The sequence below is a fragment of the Microchirus variegatus genome (assembly GCF_963457635.1).
Source record: "Microchirus variegatus genome assembly, chromosome: 9".
NCBI classification, from domain to species: domain Eukaryota; kingdom Metazoa; phylum Chordata; class Actinopteri; order Pleuronectiformes; family Soleidae; genus Microchirus; species Microchirus variegatus.
Window position 1 is genome coordinate 18,757,499 of NC_139810.1, and position 20,207 is coordinate 18,777,705.

The 20,207-nt window shown below is 40.1% G+C and overlaps 2 protein-coding genes across 2 annotated transcripts; one reads left to right on the forward strand and one right to left on the reverse strand.

Annotated features, from left to right (window-relative positions):
• Nucleotides 1–244: 244 nt before the first annotated feature.
• Nucleotides 245–4,142, reverse strand: LOC310931864 (epithelial membrane protein 3-like). Its single transcript, XM_083895102.1, has 5 exons — nucleotides 4,064–4,142; nucleotides 2,701–2,792; nucleotides 2,218–2,320; nucleotides 1,974–2,114; nucleotides 245–679 (listed from the first exon to the last, which is right to left on the reverse strand). Exons 2-5 carry the CDS (start codon nucleotides 2,776–2,778, stop codon nucleotides 504–506), a joined length of 498 nt encoding a protein of 165 aa, XP_083751228.1. The 5' UTR covers nucleotides 2,779–2,792; nucleotides 4,064–4,142; the 3' UTR covers nucleotides 245–503.
• A 2,990-nt stretch (nucleotides 4,143–7,132) lies between these two features.
• Nucleotides 7,133–18,277, forward strand: ccdc30 (coiled-coil domain containing 30). Its single transcript, XM_083894632.1, has 26 exons — nucleotides 7,133–7,341; nucleotides 7,512–7,632; nucleotides 7,752–7,942; nucleotides 8,207–8,293; nucleotides 8,466–8,543; nucleotides 9,046–9,202; nucleotides 9,779–9,850; nucleotides 11,359–11,474; nucleotides 11,566–11,672; nucleotides 11,774–11,966; nucleotides 12,090–12,188; nucleotides 12,669–12,797; nucleotides 12,892–13,029; nucleotides 13,325–13,503; nucleotides 13,603–13,864; nucleotides 14,150–14,272; nucleotides 14,739–14,909; nucleotides 15,051–15,260; nucleotides 15,784–15,941; nucleotides 16,082–16,247; nucleotides 16,513–16,634; nucleotides 16,747–16,888; nucleotides 16,988–17,124; nucleotides 17,513–17,630; nucleotides 17,819–17,883; nucleotides 17,979–18,277. The coding sequence occupies exons 1-26, from the start codon at nucleotides 7,186–7,188 to the stop codon at nucleotides 18,199–18,201; spliced, it is 3,720 nt and encodes a 1,239-aa protein (XP_083750758.1). The 5' UTR covers nucleotides 7,133–7,185; the 3' UTR covers nucleotides 18,202–18,277.
• Nucleotides 18,278–20,207: the final 1,930 nt, after the last annotated feature.

The following is a 20,207-nucleotide window of genomic DNA, read 5'->3' on the forward strand; positions in this document are numbered from 1 at the left end:
TTTGTACATTACATGGACTTAACTGTGTCTGCCGGTATAAAGTGAAAGGATGAATTACAGACTGACAGTTTTTGGTATCAAAAGTGACTTTTATTTTGTAAAAAAAAAACCAACAACAACAAAGAAACAATATGTGTATTAAAAATACACTGTGACAATAAATTGGCAATAAAATATTGTCCTAATCTATGATTTTGTCAGGAGCAGCCTTAAAAATATATATTTGAAGGTAGCGCTACAATGCTAAAACAATAATAAAACAAGAATTGTGCTTTGATATTTGTCTTCCTCTATCATTGTCAATATATAATAGCAGTAGAAAACACAAACAATAGAAAAATGCCTTAAAACAGAAGATAAGCCAGATAATTCCATGTTATCTTAATATTACGCGCTCACTTTTCTGATATACATATATCTAAGATCCAAAAAAACACCATCACATAACATAGGCACTATGTTTTTCTTTACTGCTGCTGCTGCTGCAGGGTTAATTTTTCTGCTTACTCTTTTTTACGCAGGTGGATATATACGATGCCACTGCACAGCAACAGAGGCACGCACACCCAGGCCAGGATGAAGCAGTAGCCAAAGTGTCCTGAGGTCAGCTCTTTGGAGGTGGGAAGGATTTCCCTGTTGTGCAGTGTGTAGATGAGTGCGGCAGAAAAGACTGTTAGGCCTGGAAAAATAGAAGGAATTATAATGTGGTTTCAGGGAGGATGGAGAAAAGTCTGCAGTGTTGTGTCGTACCAACAGCAGGAGGAGAGCAGAACAACACAAACTCTATCAGCATCACAAGATAAAAAAAATTACTGTACTCTGTTACACGTATACCTGTTTATCTATGACTGTTTTGCTGCTTTAAAAGGTGAATGATCCCCACTGTAGGATCAATAAAGTCAACTCTAATCTAGTTGAGTCTAATAGAAACTAAAATAATGTCAGATGTGCAAGAACAACAAAGGGGCCTCAAATGTATACTTGTTCCACCATATTAACCTGTAAAGTAAGAGCTACAGTACTCAATAATCACACCATGAAGGTATAACAATAATACAATAATATTCTTTATACATACAAATCCAATCCAAATGTATTTCTATAGCACATTTAAAAACAACAGAGTGAAGCGTGTTGCACATCGCATAAATACACAAAACGGACAGGATATGAAACAATGTAAACTAAAGGCAATATTAAAAAAAAAGAAAAGAAAAAGAAACAAAAAAAACAATTAAAAAGGAAAATATGACCAATAAAACACAGAAATGTTTGGGACAGAAAACAGGTTCTACACTCTTAGAAATAAGGGTTCCAAAAGGGTCCTTCTACAAGGGCTGAGGTTCTACCTGGAACCATTTGCTTCTGAAAAACCCTTTCCCCGAAGAAAGGGTAACACTAATGGTTCCAGTAAGAATCATTTTGATCCAGAGAACCCTTTAAAACCCCTTTCCTGAATAAAGGGTTATAAAAGGGTTCTTGGTGGAACCTTTATAAAAAGGTTCTACCTGGAGCCAAAAAGGGTTCTCCTATGAGGACAAGCCGAAGAACCTTATAGGGTTCTACTGAGCACTTTCATTTTACAGAGTTTACAGGACAAGAAATGGTACTTTAATCTACCGATATCAGGTTCTGATCTCCAACACTGAGGTTTTTACACTTGACAATTAATATTAACATCTCTAATTCTGCTGCACTTCAAAAATATACATTCACTGACTACTTTATGAGGAACACGGGACACTATTCTATTCAAACCAGAGAGATGGTTGTAAAACCAGCAGACCAGCACATCTGGCACCAACAACCATGCCACATTTAAAGTCACTTTAATAATGTTTTTTTTCTCTTCTCCACTCTGACCACACCCCCATGTCTAAATGCAGTGAGTGGCTGTCTGATTTTGGATTTACTCCCTGTGTAGTTTGCGAATGTTCTCATCATACAGAGACATTGTTTCACTCCACTGTTACCTGCAAAGACTTGGCACAGTCCGGTGAAATAGAAGAGTCCACCCTTAGACATGGTGAACAGCTGACCCAGGAACACCAAGAAGGAGATGGAAGAGAAGACCACGGAGAGAACCATCAGCACCTGAACGGCCTGCAGCCACTCTGTAAAGAGTAAAGAAAACCAGATTAGATTCTCTGGTTTGGTCACTCAGAGGAAAATGATCATGTAAAGTCTCTTTTATTGGGTGCATAAATACTGATTTACCAGTTTCTTTGGAGGAAGCACAAAGCCAGGTTCCCGTGAAGTTGTCAAACCTGCAGTTGTACCAGAGGTCTGAGTTCTCCATGCCGTCCCACACCCACCACGACTGGAAAGAGAGTTTAGACATGACAGATGCAACTGTTTATTCTGCACTTAGACTGAATTATTTAAAATAAATAACTTATTGAGATTGTTTTGACAGGAATTGAGCATATTTAAAATGTTATATTTGTGCAGATCTGCGAGAAACAACGATGTTCTCTTCAGTTCGTACAATAATATGTGTAAAGATCAAGACAATAATTCATCTAAAATGATATTTTGACACACATTTTGGCTTTAAAAAAAATACTGTGCCTCCTGCAATTATTGTGATTTCCATAAAATTTACATTAATTGTCCTGCCCTAACTAATCTAACTTCTGCTAACAATAATATCAATGATGATTAAGTGAGGAAACATCATGTCCTAGATATGTTTATTACCTTCTCCATGGTTGCAATGAACAGCATGGCCAGAGTGATGAGATGCAGCAGGGTCACAAACATAAGCAGGTACGCCATTTTCAAATGTGTTCCTAAAAAACAAACAAAAACAGTTGTCTAAAATAAAAAAGAAGAAGGTTTTCTGAACTAAAGCACCCACTATTTCAGTGTGTGACCAGTTTAACGGGGGTTTGCATGTTCCACAGTGAAAAGTATAGTGTTGAGAGACTTTCCTGTTTTGCTTCAAAACACAACATGGAAAATGTGAGTAAAAGCCGAACACAGTACACTCTGTGTTGCGTGAGTTAATTTTAAAACCTCTCTCTCTCTCTCTCTCTCTCTCTCTCTCTCTCTCTCTCTCTCTCTCTCTCTCTCTCTCTCTCTCTCTCTCTCTTGACTGGCCTGTGTGTTACCGTGGTTCAGCAAACGCAGAGTTCTCTGGGCGGACCTATTGAAATCTAAATGATGCCAAAATATTTACCCAATTAAAGCCGTAACCCCCCTGTGAATGCTTGTTATGTTTCACTGCAGAGCGTAAAGAGCCTGCGATTCAACTTACATTTGGATTTCATTAGAGCTACTCTAGTTGTAAACCTACAGAGGAAATGAAAGTCTGAGGGTTTTTTTTCCAAAGCGATCTTACAACTACATATAGAGAAATAAAGCAGAACACCAAAGAGGCTATTAGAAGTAGCACAACGAGGAGACGTGTGGTAATAAGACAGAGAGGAAAATAAGGAATGAGATGAAATGGTCTGTGAAGATCCCTATCTGTAGGAGAGGTCCATTTGGGTGGTGGTGGTGAGTGGACTCACAATTACTCTTAATTATGTCACTAGAGGTAATCCATCATGTTAAAGTGGATAAAATCGCAATAAAGTGGCGAGAATAAAAGGCTAAAAGAACAGCAAAATGGTTCAAATTAAATTAAAAAACAGTTTTGTAAACCTATTAACAATGAACACATGTATATTTTGATGCCAGTATTTTGCTGAGAGCTTGTGTTATTGTGTAAAAGTCTTAGTCCACTTTTAGATTGTCTTAGCAGTGCTACAATGGGAATTTACTATGATGTTCTCAATCTCCTTATTAGAAAACAACCTTCTTATGTGATGATCATTGAAAGGTTGCCAACATAAGACCACATTTCAGTCACATCGTGTATTCAAAATGCCAGACATCGTAATTTTACAGCAGCAAAGCAATCATCAAAACTAGAGTTGACCTTAGACTTCTGCACAGTAGTGTGTGTGATGCAAGAGTCCCTACGATGACACATTTGTATAAATGTAATCTACACACACTGTGGTTTAACAAGATAGCTATTGAAATGTTATGAAAAGTCAAGAAAATATCTCCTTACCACAGTTTCTGCCTGTTCCTCTGACTCTGACGCGGAGGTTAGGAGCACTTTCACTACTCTACTACATTGTGCCCCTCTTGGTGGTCCTCTCCTTTCCAGCCTTGCCACACCCCCTCTATTTTTTCAATCACTCCATCCAAACTTTCCAAGGTGAACGCCCATTTCCTCTGTGCAGAACAGAGCTCCCTTTTGCTCGGCCTCGTGGTCCCTCAGAACAACATCACTGTCCAAAAAAAAAAAAATGAGTCAAATGAGACCCACCCATGGGCAGCGGAGGCACGTAAAAAAGCCACATGAAAAGAACTTCTCTGTAAACAGTCTGCTGTACGTGCTTCTCTGGTATCATGAGCATTTGGCCATACCTCATATAACCCATTCAAGAGCTGACTCTTACTCGAGTAGATATGAAAAATGAACACACGGCTGCAACATAGCTCACATTTCCACACCAGAGCTTTATGAGTATTCAGAGTGCACTGGTCACACCTAAAACATCTGGGTGGGACACATCATGGTAACGTGCCCAAATGCATGCACCGTGTAAGGGTCAGTGAAGGTAACAGCCACACTTATTATCAAGCTTAAGGTTATTCCTGTATTTGTTTATTATTTTTTTATACAAGTGCAAACCATAGAGAGGATAACTTACAAAATAAAACAAATTGGAAGATACATTTCAGAGAAAGTGGAATATGGTTAATGCCGAATTGCAAGATTATTCAAATACTGTACTGGAAACTATACATTTTTTTGCTATACATATACACACACACACACACACACACACACCGTACACACACACACACACACACACACACACACACACACACACACACACACACACACACACACACAATATCAACTTCTGTATGATTTTTTAATGACTATATTTGTTTTGCATCGTAAATAGGTTTTTAATATGAAGTATATATTCTTCCATATCAAAACAACCCCTTTTATTTTGAAATTCTGTGAACTATCGTCACTAATATTGACATTTTGATGTAATTTTAAGATCATATCCCGCACCCCTTACTTTTTTTTTTTAATTGTCCGACCCCTGGTGTTTAAATTAAAACAATAATCCGTTGCCCCGTGCCTTCTCTGAATGGTACAGTCCGTTGCCTAGGCGAAAATAGAAGCCGATTCACTCCGCCACGCCTGTCGACAGGCATGGAAACCCGAAAAGGCGAAGACCCGCCCCTTACTCGTCTCTGATTGGTTAATGCTTGAAGAATCCGAAAGATGATTGGAGAATATTGAGGACCTTTCTAGACAAAGCCAATGAGAAGCGTTGAAGGGGCAGCACACTCCGCCCGCCGGGGGTGGGATGAAATAACGGAGGTCTAAGCGCTTGATTTTCTCGTCGCATTTACCGTTTAAAAGGTGAGTGAAATGTGCCTTGCACTTTTATGAGCTTCATCACTTCACATAAACAAGCATTACACCGGACGAGTTCAGTCATTGCAGCCAAAACATTTTACGGTACACACCAGTTAGGGTCAAAGCTAATAGCTACGGCCCTTAGCGATGTAGAGCTAGTCTAATATGTACCGTAACTTCGGAACAAACTTTGCTAACTAGCAGGTAGCCACAGTTGCCTCGTTTTGTTATGTATTAGCTTTTAAGCTCCTTAAACGCGCGGGTGGGAAGAGTTCAATTGCTACCAACGAACCTCTTTCACATTAATGAGCTTGCGTGACCAAAAAGGAATGTAAGTGGTCGTTGTCCTACAAAAGAATCCTCGTTTGCTCCTCCTTGTCAGACATTTTGGGGCGAGTGGTTAGCTTGGAATTAAAATGTTTTTAAGTTTCACATTAAGGGAAAGTAAGTTCACATTGTACTAATACGTAGAAGTTTGAGGCTGAATGCAACCGTTTTAAGTTCATATAAAACCTGCCCTTATGCTGGTCGTGTTACATTCTCTATGATAACAGTAGTAGCAGATGCAATATAACTAATCAGCTTTAAGTTTTGCATAGCTTCAGGTGATGCATTGTACCTCATCTGTCACAAAGGGGGTGTGGCTGCTTTAATCTCAATTCTTCTTGACTGCACGTCCTAACATGACTTTGACAGTGTTGTTTTGAAAGTATTGTGTGTACTACAGGGTAACCGGAGGACGTTGTTATGGATAAAATGCTACAAGAATCATTTGGCTAACATGTAGGCGAAAAGCCAGCACTTCCACTACTGAGGAAGAATTGCATCACTCACATGCAACTTCAACAAACTTAATGTCTTACCATGGATCATGAAGAGGTAACACTCATTTAAACTCAGGTTTTTGTTGGCAAATGTCTGTTTGTTTGTAAAGAAATGTTGATGATCTTTTCTGGGGATGTAATTTATGTGAGGGGTTTCATTTTATTAATTATTATTCTTATCATTATCATTGTTATAATTGTATTTATTATTTTCAGATGTCATCTTGTTCTCTTTCCCAGTGTTTTTGTCACATGTTGCATGATAGCACAACATAGACCATTTGGTGTGATGTTTAAATACATCACATCATGAGACCTGATATCTTACTTGGGACAGTTATGTTGCATGTTGTTAGAGCAGCGATGTCTCCTGAAGTAATTTAAATGCTGCATGTTGGTCTGCTCAGGTTACAGGGCCTACAAAGTGCAGTATTGAATTCAGTAACAGGTGTTTAGTGCTGGCATGCCACTCTGATGTTCCCCTATGTGTCTTGTAAATGGATCAGTTTTCAGAGGAGCGGACAACCTTGAACTCATAATGTAGTACATGATATATATTAGATCAGTGACAAAGGTAAGTAACAAATGTGCTGATGTAGCATAGCATGATTAGTTTTAAAAATTAGCCCATAGTAGGAATAAGGCACCACAAGGGGTGTGCGAAAGGTAAGGAAACATGCATCATGGTAAAATTAACAACAGTGCTTTACAGTTAAGAGACTGTGACAATTGCTATTCATTCATAACTTGAGTTTATTTGTTCTTCTGGATTCAGCACAGTACAAAGATCATTTTAATTTCAGAAGCTGCTGCTGGTTAACATATAAAGATATATATATATATAGATATTAGGTTCCATAACATTCAGCACCTTCTCTGGATCCTTAGCTGCACACGGAGCTGGACCAGATTTCTATGCGGCTTCAGGAGGATGGCTTACCTCCAGCTGCCAGTGCGGAGGAGCGGCAGCGTTTTCTGTGGCAGCAGCTGCTTAGTGGTGAAGACAAGCTTCAGTCAGTCAACCAGGAACTGCAGACCTTGCGTACCCAGCAGGCTAATGAGATGAAAGAGGTGAGACTTGTTTGTGTTGTAAAGACCCTTAGACCTAAATCCTTATGATTTAGGTTACCCAAACATCCTTGTCTCACATAGTCAACTTGGGGGGTACATTAATGAAGTACTAAGCCAGATGCTCTAAATGGCTCATTATTCTGTGTTTTTTTTATTTCTTTGTCTGTCAGGTGGAGAGCTATGTTGCACATATCCGTGGGCTGTTGGAAGAACGCGAGGGTCTGACTGCAGACTATGAGAAAGACAATGAACAGCTGCGACATGAACTCCACCAGATCAGACAACAACAGGGTAAAACTAGTGATGCTGTGTGTTGGTTGTAGCCTAGCCTGACTCACCTGACTGGGAACACTATTTTGTTTTTACTTTTTATGCCAAGAACTAATCAGTGTAAATGTCCTTTCCTTTAGAGAGTCAGAGCAAAGAGCTGGCAGAGATGCTGGCTCAGGAAGAACTTGGAGAGATGGGCTTGAACAGCCCCAGTGAGCAGGTGGCATACTTGCTGGTGGAGAGGGCGACACTGCTGGAAAGGCTGGAGGCTGCTGAGAGAAGACTGGAAAGTCAGAGCCTTACTGGAAGCTTAACAGAAGGCTACCACCAGGTAAATGATTGACCTACTTGAGAGGACTCAGTTTTTTGCAGGAACTTAATCACATTCGTGCCTTTTACATATGTCTACACTTGATAGACTGTAGTATGAACAGTGACCATTTGGACTATAAATGTAACATAGTTTCCATTATCGTGACTTCGCAGTCTGTATTGACTCTGCAAATTAATCCAAATACTTTAGCTCTAAGGGGTAACTGGTTAATTATCCAAGGCAAATGTGGTAAAGTGAGTTTCTTTCTATCTGTGACACCAGGGGCAGGAGCACATTCAACACATGATGGGGGAAGACCTACGGCAGCAGAAGGAGGATCTACAGAAAAGAATAGAAAACATGACCAAGGTGAGGTGAATCTCTGTCCTCACTGACTTGCACATTTATTTGAACCTCTCTGACTTTTCAGGTTGAATTAAGTTGTAAAGAAAAGTAACAACCAAGTTATTTTTCCTTTTTGAAGTACATGGACCCAGTTTGTCTGTTGTGATTTTCCACACACAATGGTCTTTCCTCTCAGCAGTGTTCATCCCAGAGTCCATGGAAGAAGCTGTTTGGGCTGCGCAGGTCTGGTCAGAGCAAGCACAATATTACCCCTGTAGGTTTCCACTTCTCAGCTTCTACTAACTTGGTAACTAACAGATATTATGATGTAGAGTCAAACAGGGGCATTGTGGGCTTGTTAACAACTGGTCCTCCTTTTTGAAATTCAGTTCACACTGATGACGTCCCTTGATCTCTGCACTGCCACTATGATGCAGATAGCATTGCTTGTCTCGGTAACACACTGTCAGTATCATTTTGTGACTACTGATAAGTCTTGGAAATGGGTGAACAGGAGGTATGGGGTGTGAGGGCATGTCACAGGTAACAGCATGTGTACCTTTTGTCCCACTAGTCATGCTCTGCAGTCGAAAGCTCACTGCTCTTGAATCTTTTCAGGCCTGCGATGATGATGATGAGGATGGTGATGAATCTCATCCTCAAAATGCATGTCTTTCAACAGCATGGGTCACTTGCATCTCCACTATTTCTACCAACGCTCTTTCCTGCTCTTCTCCTCCCACTCTAACCATCCTTAACCTGCATGTTATTACCAGGCCCACTGTGAGGAGACTTCTCAGGAGCGAAATGAGCGCCAGCGACTGGAGAGAGACCTGGAAGAGGCGTCTAGGAGGCTGGCGATGGCTCATCAAGATATCCGCAGACTCACCAATGAGCTGGATATTGCCAAAAATAATAACCTGGATTCAAGTGGTAAGTTGTGAAAGACTCACAATATGTATCACTCAGAGTAATGACTAGCATTTGCTGTTTTTTAAGAAATACAGTACTGTGCAGAAATTAGATGTGTTGTTTTAGCAATGCTATGACAACAGCAAAAAAAAACATCCTCTACAGGTGTTAAGTATTTAGCGTGATCTACACTTACACTTGAACAATAACACAGCTCTGTTAATACTGGAGTGGAACCTTAATGTTACTGGTAAATCCTGTGTTTGTCCTACTGTTTTATTTAAAGAAATATCTGCTGTAATGTCTGTAATGTCTATTACGCCAGGTTTATTCAAGACATGCTTGAGCATTACATACACATGTTGCATGAGTTAAACTGCTCGCTAATATATAAGACCAGCTGGTAGTGCCTGAAACTTTTGCACAGTACTGTATGCATGATTAACAAATTAATGTCCTGCTCTTTAGGCCTTGGATTTGGGCCTTTTTGTTGCTTTTGGTTCTCTAACATAATTTGAGAAGTAACATTTAAAATGGCATTGATTAGTAGAAAGTATATTTCTGCTTTATAGACTTAAAATATGCTTATGATCTCAGGCTCTGGACTTCAGGGAATGGTCCAGGAAGTAGAAAACCTGAGGAGTGAAGTGGACAAACTGAGACACTGTGGTGAGACACACTTGACTGTGATGTACATTATAGCAATAAACACAGCCTGACCTAACATTTGATGAGCTACCTATCACTTGACCACATGTCACACTCAATTCCCTTTTGTACTTTAAAAGAAGAGAGGGATATTCTATTATTAGTATCATTATTATTATTATTATTATTACTATTTTTATTATGTTGCATGTAAATGAATAAGAGAGAGAGGAGAGAGAAAGCAGTGGACTTTTTGACCAGATTGTTTAACACTATCTTGGGGAGCAAGAAAATGCTTGAGGAATGGAGAAGACGTGTAGTGGTGCTGATTTTCAAGAACAAGGGTGATGTGCAGTACTGTAGTAATTACAGAGGCGTAAAGTTGATCAGCCACACAATGAAGATGGGAAGAGGGAATGAGTTGTTGAAGCTTGGTTAAGGAAAGATGTGAAGATAAGTGAGCAGCAGCAGTATGGGTTCATGCCAAGAAAGAGTACCACAGACACAATGTTTGTTTTGAGAGTGCTGATGGAGTACAGAGAAGACCAGAAGGAGTTCCACTGTGTCTTTATGGATCCAGAGAAAGCTCATGTTCGGGTGCCAAGAGAGGAACTGTGGTACTATGTAAGGAATTCAGGAATGGTGAAATATATGAAGTTAGTGCTAGTGCAGGACATGTATGAGGACAGTGAGACCGTGGTGAGGTGTGTAGTTGGATGGGTTCAAGGTAAAGGTGGGATTACATCAAGGATCAGCTCTGAGCCCCTTCTGCAATAGTTTGCGATGGTGATGGACAGGTTGAAAGATGAGGCCAGACAGGAGTCTCCATGGACTATGTTGTTTGCAGATGATATTGCAATCTGTAGTGAGTCTATCAGGCAGGTGAATGAGAGCTTAAAGAGGTGGATATATGCACTGAAGGAAAGGGGAATGAAGGTTGGTAGGAGTAAGACAGAATACCTGAGTGAGATTGGTGGTAGGAAGATGGAAGATGCAAGGAGTAGAGGTAGTGAAAGGGGAATGTGTTTGAATACCTAGGGCCAACCATCCAAAGCAATGGACAGTGCAGAAGAGAGGTGAAGCGCAGGCAGGGTGGAGTAGAGGTAGACAAGATATATCCATCCATCTTCTACCACTTTATCCTCCACATGAGTTCTCTACAAATTTCCTGAATGCATGCAGCAGGAGCCCTCCTTGCTGCAACAGTGAGCAGGATTCAGTGTCACATGAACACTTGTGGCCTAATTAATCACATGACCTCTTGCTAGCATCCTCCCTGCCACGCAGGTTAGACATGTTAGTTATGCTAATAGGGAGAAAACATCCAGACGCCAGCATCCACAACTCTTGTACTGTATGCTGGACAATTCAGACTTCAATATTTCCACATTGTTAAAGGTTCTAGAAAATAAGCGATGTTTACCTTAAACACTGTGCCCATTGATGTAATCTGTTAGCAACATTTAATGAGTTATAACTCATAATTAAAAGTCATGGTGCGCTTACGGTGTTATGTTTTTTCTCCACAGATATGATGAAACTCAAACAAGCCAAAGAGGAAAATGACAGACTCGATACTGAGAACAGAGCTCTGAGGGAGACTATACGCACTATAGAATCTGAGAAGAAAAATCTCCAAGAACAGGTTGATATTTATTAAATGTATTTACCAAAAACAAAACTCAGGAGACCCACAAATGTTGTTGGAGGTGCCTTGATTGTTCTGTTTTTTTCAGTTGACAATAAATGATGCAGACCAGGATTTAGCTGGAGATGTTTCAAAGGACAAGGGCGCTGGCATAAAACCACAGAACAATTCGTCTGTGGATCACATTCATAGAAGGTAAATTTATGAATTTCTCAATATCTGAAACATTTATTTTGACTTGATTTGGAATATTCTACTCGCTCTTTCCGACTTAAATCATCACCATTCTGCATTAGGTGTCGTGAGGCGATGGAAGATGGGCTTGTGCAGGTGAGAGAGCTGCAGCGGCAACTCCAGAGACTACGTAAGGAACAGGAGGAGCTGGAGGAGAGGAATGAGGAGCTGGAGGCGCTGTTAGGCGAAGCTCAGAATACCAGCAAGGAGGAGAGGCGACGCCATGAGGGGGAACTGGAGGGTCTGCACAGGAGGGTAATAAGCAGCACTCCATTGTTGCTCAAAAAGCTCACCCAATTTCTCAACATGACAGAAGTTAGCTCCTCCAAAGTCTGCATGTTTTAAATGGCTGAATAATAATCTGATCTGGTCAAACAGATCAAAAGCCTGGAGGCAGAAGTGAAGAAGCTGAATGCCCATGAAAAAATAATGAGGAATGGAGAAGAGGTTAAAGCCACCGAGTCCTATTTACAGCTGGTAAGAAATTAATTTGATAGCAATGTTTAGTCTGTGGTACACACAATTTAATAAATCAGTGTGATTAATTTCAAGCTCCTCCTGTATCACAAAAGCATTTATTCCTATTAGTTAATATGTAAAATGATGAATGACATGATTTGGGCTGGGAAATTGATCTTCCTATGCTATGCTATAAAAATTAGAGGGAACTGTTATTGTGTTCTTAGTTTGACAGGAAAAAATCTAATTTGGTCTCCAATAAATAAAAAAGATACTAGTTAGAGTGTACAATTGAATAGTTCTGTTATTGTCCACCTCTGCCATGCATATAAAATTAAACGTGAACCTAAATAATTAACTTAAACCTTAACTAACTATCAGCCTTCAAAAATGAATTCAAGTAAATAAAATGAATTTTATTGAATTAAATGTGTTTATATACAATGCTTCCATGACTCACTAGAACTTGTGAATACTCTGCTTTTGCTGTGCGTGAAGCACTTAAGGGATGGCAGCCAGGAGAGAATGGCTCTGTTGGAGGCACGACTGACTGAGGAGAAGGACTGGAGGAAGCAGCTGGAGGTTGACCTCAGTTCTGCCCAGGCTGCCCTCAAAAAAGACAAAGAGGTAAAAAAAATGCTATCATATTTTGAAAATGTTAACAGTAAGAGTTGGTAAGTAACAGTAAGTGTTAATTAATTCTTTATTCTCATCACCAAAGGCTTTGCAGATAGGTGAGCGAGAGGTGAAGAAGCTAAGAGTGGAGGTCAACAGTCTTCAGACAGAATGCCAGCAAGGAAAAACACTCATCAAGAGCCTCACCCAAGTCAAAGGGGAAAAGGCAGTTCTGGAAGAAAAGGTTTGTTTGTCCTACTTGTCACCTTCTATCACTCACACAGGAAATTCATAGTAGAGAAGATAAAATTGTATAAAGAAATGAAAATGCACCACCCAAGTGAATATTATGCATAAAAGTGTGATAAAGAAACTAATATACCAACTACAATTGTGTAAGTTAATTACCAGCAAATCAAAATATACTTGAGAATATCTAAAATATGTTAGCATGGATTTACAGGCTGCATCTACTTGACATTTATAATACTAAGATGAGTTTCTCTCCATCTTTCTGTCTTGGACTCTTGGCCCATCAGTTAGCCCAGATGGAGCGCGCCCACAGTCGACTGCAGAGTGAGCTGGAACGCTGTAAGAACAGTACCAGGACACAGGAGGAGCAAAGGGAAAACCGGCTTGAAGTGGACCAGTTGCAGGAACAGGCTGGTCGACTGACTGCTGAATTCTGCAGCCTCCAGAAGGCACACAACACACTGAGGTTGTTGTTCGTTTAGAGTCCATGCAGTGAGACGATGTGTTTTTCCAAAGATCTTCTGTTTGCATTTTTCCTATATGTCATTTATACATTGTCTTCCAGGGAAGAAATGGTTTCTGAGCGAATGCAGATTGCTGAGCTCCAGGCCAAACTGAGCTCTGCTGTCCAGGACAAACTGGCAGCTGAGGGAGACGGAGAGAGACTGGAGCTTGAGATACAGCACCTCAAAGTGCAGCTCAAGTGGCATCAAGAGCAGATCTCCTCTACAAAGGAAGCACTTAGCAGCCAGAGGCTTGAACTGCGCACAGCTCATAATGATCCCAGTCATAGTCCAGTGGAGAGGAATGATGAAAGCTTGCATCAGGTAACTGGTTTTATGTCTTTAATTTGTAAGATATGTGAAATCATCATGTTTTTTTTTTTAATTAGTGCTCAGAAATTATGTTAAAAAAAAAACAGAAGTTGATAACTTTATAGTAGCTTTATTGTGTATGAGTAAGTCACTTGACTCCCTAGACATTTTTCTATAGCACAGCACTGATAAATCAGTGATAAATTGTCAATCTGCTGATAGTAAAGCAGGTTGAGAGGGAATTTCCTCCTCCAGGCTCATGTAGCTCTCATACGTGTATGTGCGTTGTGTCTGTATGTTTCATGTACAAAACAGGAGCTGAATAATATGCAGATGAAGCTGGAGGAGGAGCAGCAGCTGGCCTCTCAGCATCAGCTGGCCCTCCAGGCTCAGGTTAATGAAGCCCAGGCACTCATTAAGGTACAGTACGTACACACACACACGCAAAACGTGTCTTTATCTAGCTCAACAGCAGAAATCTTTAAAGGCCAGTCAATCAAACCACTGTCTCATTTAATGAGACAGTCCCTGGTTTGAATTGTGTAGCCTGCATTATGGCTCCATAGTTAAGGGATCATATAATGGATACTTAGATGTAAGTAGTACTGTAATAATACAAATATTTATTGCTTAACCTGTAACATTTGTGGTATTTGTACTTTCTGTTCTGTTGTTAATGAGTTTTGATGATTATTGCAAAAGCTTTAGGGCACACAATTTCTGTGCCTTGTCATAACACAATCTTACAAAAAGTAAAAAAAAAACATGTGGTTCTGGCTTTTGATGCATAATCGCCTAGCTAAATGCACTTCTGGTTATGCTTATTTATTTGTTCCCCCTCTTGATATTAACATTTCTCAACCTTGTTTGTCATTTCCTTTCTCAGTCCCAGGAATCAGTGCTGAATCAGAAGACAGAGGAGGCCAAACAGATGAAGCAGGACCTGCAGAGGGCCCAGAGCCTGTTCGCCTCAGCAGAGAGGGAGCTGCGCTATGAGAAGGAGAGGAACATGGACCTGAAGAGACACAACACCCTGCTGGACCAGGAGAAACTCAAGGTGAGTATTTAATTACAACACAATTGGAGTTTTCAAAAAGCCTTAATCACATTCTTTGTCACTCATTTGCCTCAATGTGAATGCCAATTGAACAAATGTGTAAAGGTGCCTTCGACGTCAACAGATCATTTTTGTGTTTAGCTTTGTGCAGAGCTGAAGCAGATCCAGACTAAGCTTGTCCAGGTGGAGCAGACACTCCACTCTCAGGTGGGTGAGAGTGAACGTCAGCAGCAAAGAGTCCGAGAACTGGAGTTGGAACTGGCGCGTAGCTCCACAAATCGCAACGCCACCACCAGTCTGCAGGAGGACCTGCAGGCTGAGAGGGGGCGGCTCATTGCAGCTGACAAAAAGGTAGGTTTCTGCTGTGAGTATATGGTACACATTATAATAGAATCTTTTTTTAATCAAACTGGTGAAATATTCATGTTCATCTAACTAGGGCTATCTGGTGATGGTCACTGCCTTGTAATTATGAATTTATGAATTTCTTTTTCATACATATTAAGCGTGGCATTAACATGACTATTTTACAGCCACCTGTGTCAGGCTGTCATGTAACTGCAAGTGTTGTCATATTATAAATGGACAAACTAACACAGTATAGTAACCCTAACCCACAGAGTATTTTCTCATTAGTTATTTTTACCCCAGGGCTTAATCTGATGATTGAGTCCAATCAGCTTATTTTACCATTTGTTGTGAATGGAATTGTTGTGATTTGTTGGTGTGACAAAAGTTTGGTAGATAATAACCAGTAATATCAACACATCAGACACCTTAGAGACATTCTTGGATGTTCTGGAAATGAAAGGGAGGTTGTCGAGCTCATGTGCTCTGTTAGAGTCACCGAGTGTGAATCCTGTTTGAATGGCAGGTGTTGGAGCTGCAGCAGCAGCTTAAAAATGCCCAGCATCAGCTGCGTGTGGAGGAAGCTCGGGCCGGAGAGAGCAGCCGCCTGGAGCGGGACAGCAGGGATCTGTCTGACGCCTTGTCAGCACTGAGAGCCCAGCAGCATGAGGAGCATTTAACCAGGTCACACAGACTGTAGTTCTGCTCACACCACTCACGTTGACTTGTTTCCTGTTGAAGTAACATTGCACGTTTAAGGGCAAGATTGTGAGTCGCTCTGTTTATCCTCCATTTAACCATCATTTTCTCCGTTTCTGCCTCAGGAAGCTGTTGGAGCAGCGTGAGGAAGAGCTGCAGCAGCAGTTGCGCTCCTTGAGGCAGAAGGAGGCCTCCTTGATCAGGAACAACACAGAGCTTAGCCACCGTGTTCAGCAGCTGGACACACGTCTGGCCATCCTGGAGACTGAGCTTAGCAAGGCCAGGGAGGAGGTAAGGAACCCTAGATGTCAGTGATGCTGCTGGGTTTTGGACACTTAACTCACATGTAACACTTCCAGTATGTCAATTTTATATGATCAAATTTTATACTCAAATGAGACTTATATTGACAGGTTCTCTGTACTTGGCTTTGATTGTAATTTCAGTCGCATACAATTTCTCATCTTCTGAGATGCTTTTGTTTGAGTCTCTTTGTTGGTGTATAAGTTTTTATCATGAACTTATAGAATGAAGTTTTATGTCATACGTCCTCCAGCAGAGAGACAGCCAGAAGTCCAGCCAGAGGCTGCATGAGGAGGTGGCGGCCAGCCAGCAGGAGTGTGACAGACTGCAGGAGGAGCTGCAGGAGGTTCTCCTTCAACTTGACATGCACGTCAGGTGAGGCGCATAAAGTGACACCAATATTTACACAGAAGATTTGATCAATACTTAAGACATGTGAAGAACGTGGTGCTTTTCCTGTTATTTCCTTTCTTCCTTTAACTCTAAGGAAGTACAATGAAAAGCAGAGTCAGCACAAGACCAAGCTGCGACAGGCCAAGCACGTCTTTCTCAAAGTAACGGCACAGAGGGACCGCACCATCCAAAACCTGGAGAATGACCTGGAGCTGGCCTCAAGCCTCTCACACAAGGTGAACTAGATCTTGCAGGATGATGTTTTACATTTAAACATGTTTAATTTTGTTTTATGTTTTTTTTAATTTCTCACTTTTTTATCTCTCGGCACACAGGAGAAGGAGAGGATCCAGACAGTGATGGAGGAAAATGAGAAACTCTTGGACGAGAAGAGGGAACTGTTGAGGAATATAAGCGAGGCAGAGGAAATGGGAAGCACTGGCATGAGGACGGCATCAACTGTTCAGCACAGGTATCTTCACACAAAAGCTAAGGAACACACGTCCTGCTAGAAAGCAGAGGGACATGCTGTGTTCAGAGGTTTTGTGAGAACCTTTGTAGTGGAAAATCACACATTTCGATATTACATATACAACAGCAAATGTCATTAACGCTGTTATCCATAATTTTTCAGCACAAACATGAGTTACATAGCAGATGAAAGCCAAACAAAATGGTCTTCAGTTGTAATTGTTGTTCATAGTGGCTGAATAATTCAAAAAGAATGAGTCACTGGGTTTGATCTAAGTGAATTTCCTACAGTGATGATTTCCATTGTTATTTGTGTGCATTTATTAGCGAGGACACAAAGGACACACTGGATAAATAGGTTTTCATGAATGAGTATTAATCTTTTCAAGGGTCAACGTCTTAGAAGTGGAAAACAGGCAGCTACAGGATCGAACCTTAAAGCTCTCCAATCAAGTTAGTTCCTTAGAACGTGCCCTGAGGAACTCTCAATCCTTCTACAGCCTGGAGGTAACTCTACACAGTACATCAGTACATCTTCTCATTATGTTATTAGGACATGCCACACAGAAATGCAGGTTTCTGTAATCTTTTGAAATTGCTTATACAATGCTAGTGTTAAAAAGTTTTATCTAAAGTAGAAAATGTGATATTTCTTGTCATAAAAGGTTTTGATTAAAATAATAACTGCTCAACAGAATGTCAAGAAAGTGCACTCGTCTGATAATCTGTGTGACAGCATCCTACAGGCATCTACTCTAAGGTAAAGCAGCAAAAACAGAGCTAATAGATTGGGTAAAATTGTTGAGTTGAGAATTGCTTGGTATCTTACACTTTCTCATATATCTGTGTCTCTAGTTTGACGTCAGGCTCCTGTGACCCACTGGACATCCTGGACAAAATCTGCCGCGTGAAGGTCGGCACGCACCTGATGGTGGACAGCACCCGAGCGTCGGTGTCCACACACCAGCTATCAGAGCAGGGTTACCTGAATCTCACCTCCCCGCTTGTTTCTACTGTGGCCAAAGGCAAAGAGGAGAACTCTGATAACGGTGACAAGGTACAGTATGACACCTGTTGACCGTGTTTACAATCTGAATCTTGGTGTACTGGGGAGCACTTAGTTTTTACCCACTCTCCTGGATACAATTGGTACAATGCAATCAGTATGAAAGAGTTAAAAAATATATATATATATATATATATTGAATCATTCTTTTAAAAAGACAGTAATAATGAAAGGGGCCTTCCACTGCAGTTCTGCTCAGGGTGAAATCACTTTAAACTTATGAACAGATTACCGTTTGTCTTGCAAGTACTGCATTTTGACTCGGGTACAGACCGAGATGGAACATTTGTATGATGAAGAAAAATACAATAAAATGTCTGTGTCAATTATTTTATGACACATTCCAAAGGCAAGTGGATATTGTAGAAAATATAATTTGCAGGTTCATCTGAGTTGTTTGCACCAGCTCACCAAAGCAAAGCCTTGTGTTGGTTCACGGTACAGATGTCACCTTTTTTTCTTTTTAAATTAAGGTACCTGAGTAGGTAGGACTTCACATTAGTGCACAAGAGGATGAATTTGAATGGGCCTATTTTAAACTAAGCACTTTATATAAGAAGACTTACTTGTGTTTACATTAGAGAAAATGTAGCAGTGGAACAATAAGTGGAATTTTCACCTCCAAGTTAATATAATCCTGGCAGTGTTTTCTATGAAGAAAAAATACATGTGGTATTGTATGCTTCTAGTTTTACTGTGTCAAAATAATTATTTCAGATGTTGTATCTGTTTACAACGTCCGTGCAGATAGGGCATATAACATTGATGTTGTGGACCCACTTTATATCCAATATTGGACTGTGTGGTGAACTGTGAGGAGCCTAAAGCTGGGCAGCCTCTCCAGATTTGTAGTTAAAAAAACAACAACAACAAAAGCATCCACAATATTGGCAAAAGCCACAGAATTCCAGAAGTTTGTTTTGTCTATTTTCAGCATCCCACACTGTTGTTTCCCCAACCCTGAACGTTTCTTCTAAGAACATTCAATCAGAAAAAAGTACTTGTACTTTAGCCACAAACAGTCAGCGGAGATCAGTGTATTGTATATGCGGCATTAATTACATGACATTGATTACCACTATTCATTTCCTATGTCGGTAATATTTGTACACCCTGTATTTTGATTTCAATGTGCCTGAAATGAAGTGTTAAACTATATATCTTGCTGCTTCGTGAATAATAACAAAAGCCTATTTGCGACAGACATAAAAACTGTGATGTAATCGATGAGAAACTTGCTGTAGACATGTAAATACATTTTTAAACAAAACTATTTTCATAAATAAAATAAAACAAAGAACTGATGTAGTACTTTTTCTTTTCTGTCCCATTCACCTTGCTTTTTTTTTTTTTAGAAAACAGAATTATTGGCACGTCAACCTTTCAGTAAACAAAGTGAGGAATTTGTAACAGTCTGTTTATTAAACAAGGTAAAGATACAAAGCTTTTTTTTTCCTTTTTCTTTTTTTAAACATTGATAACCTTAGTTTAACTTCTCAGTCTTGGCTGTGCATATTTAGTCGTCTAGAAACTGTTTATGAAACCACAATGCAAGACAGGAAAAAGTGTAATAAATCTACGCAATATCTTTTCATAGGGAACATGGGTTAAACAGTTATCATACAGTTTACAGCTCAGGAATTCCATGCGGAAGGAAAAATGTAAAAAAAAAAAGAAAAAGAAAAAAAGGTTTACACAATTGAATACTGCAGAACACAATACAGAGTAATGGAAATGGGATGATAAAACAGTTAAGGCTTACATGTAAATAACTGATATAAAACATGAATATTAATAACATACAGGTAGACTAAAATCATTACAGTAAAGTCCATACATAAGCTTTTACAAAACCCAAACAGAGCATGTTTATGAAAACTCAAAAATAGGTACTACAAATGAGTAACATGTTTTACAGTACAGCAACATGTACATTTTCCCATTATCTCAAAAGAGAGCAAGTTGAAGAGGCAGGGTCTGTTGTTGGCGTAAATGTCTGTATTCAGGCCTGTGGCTTG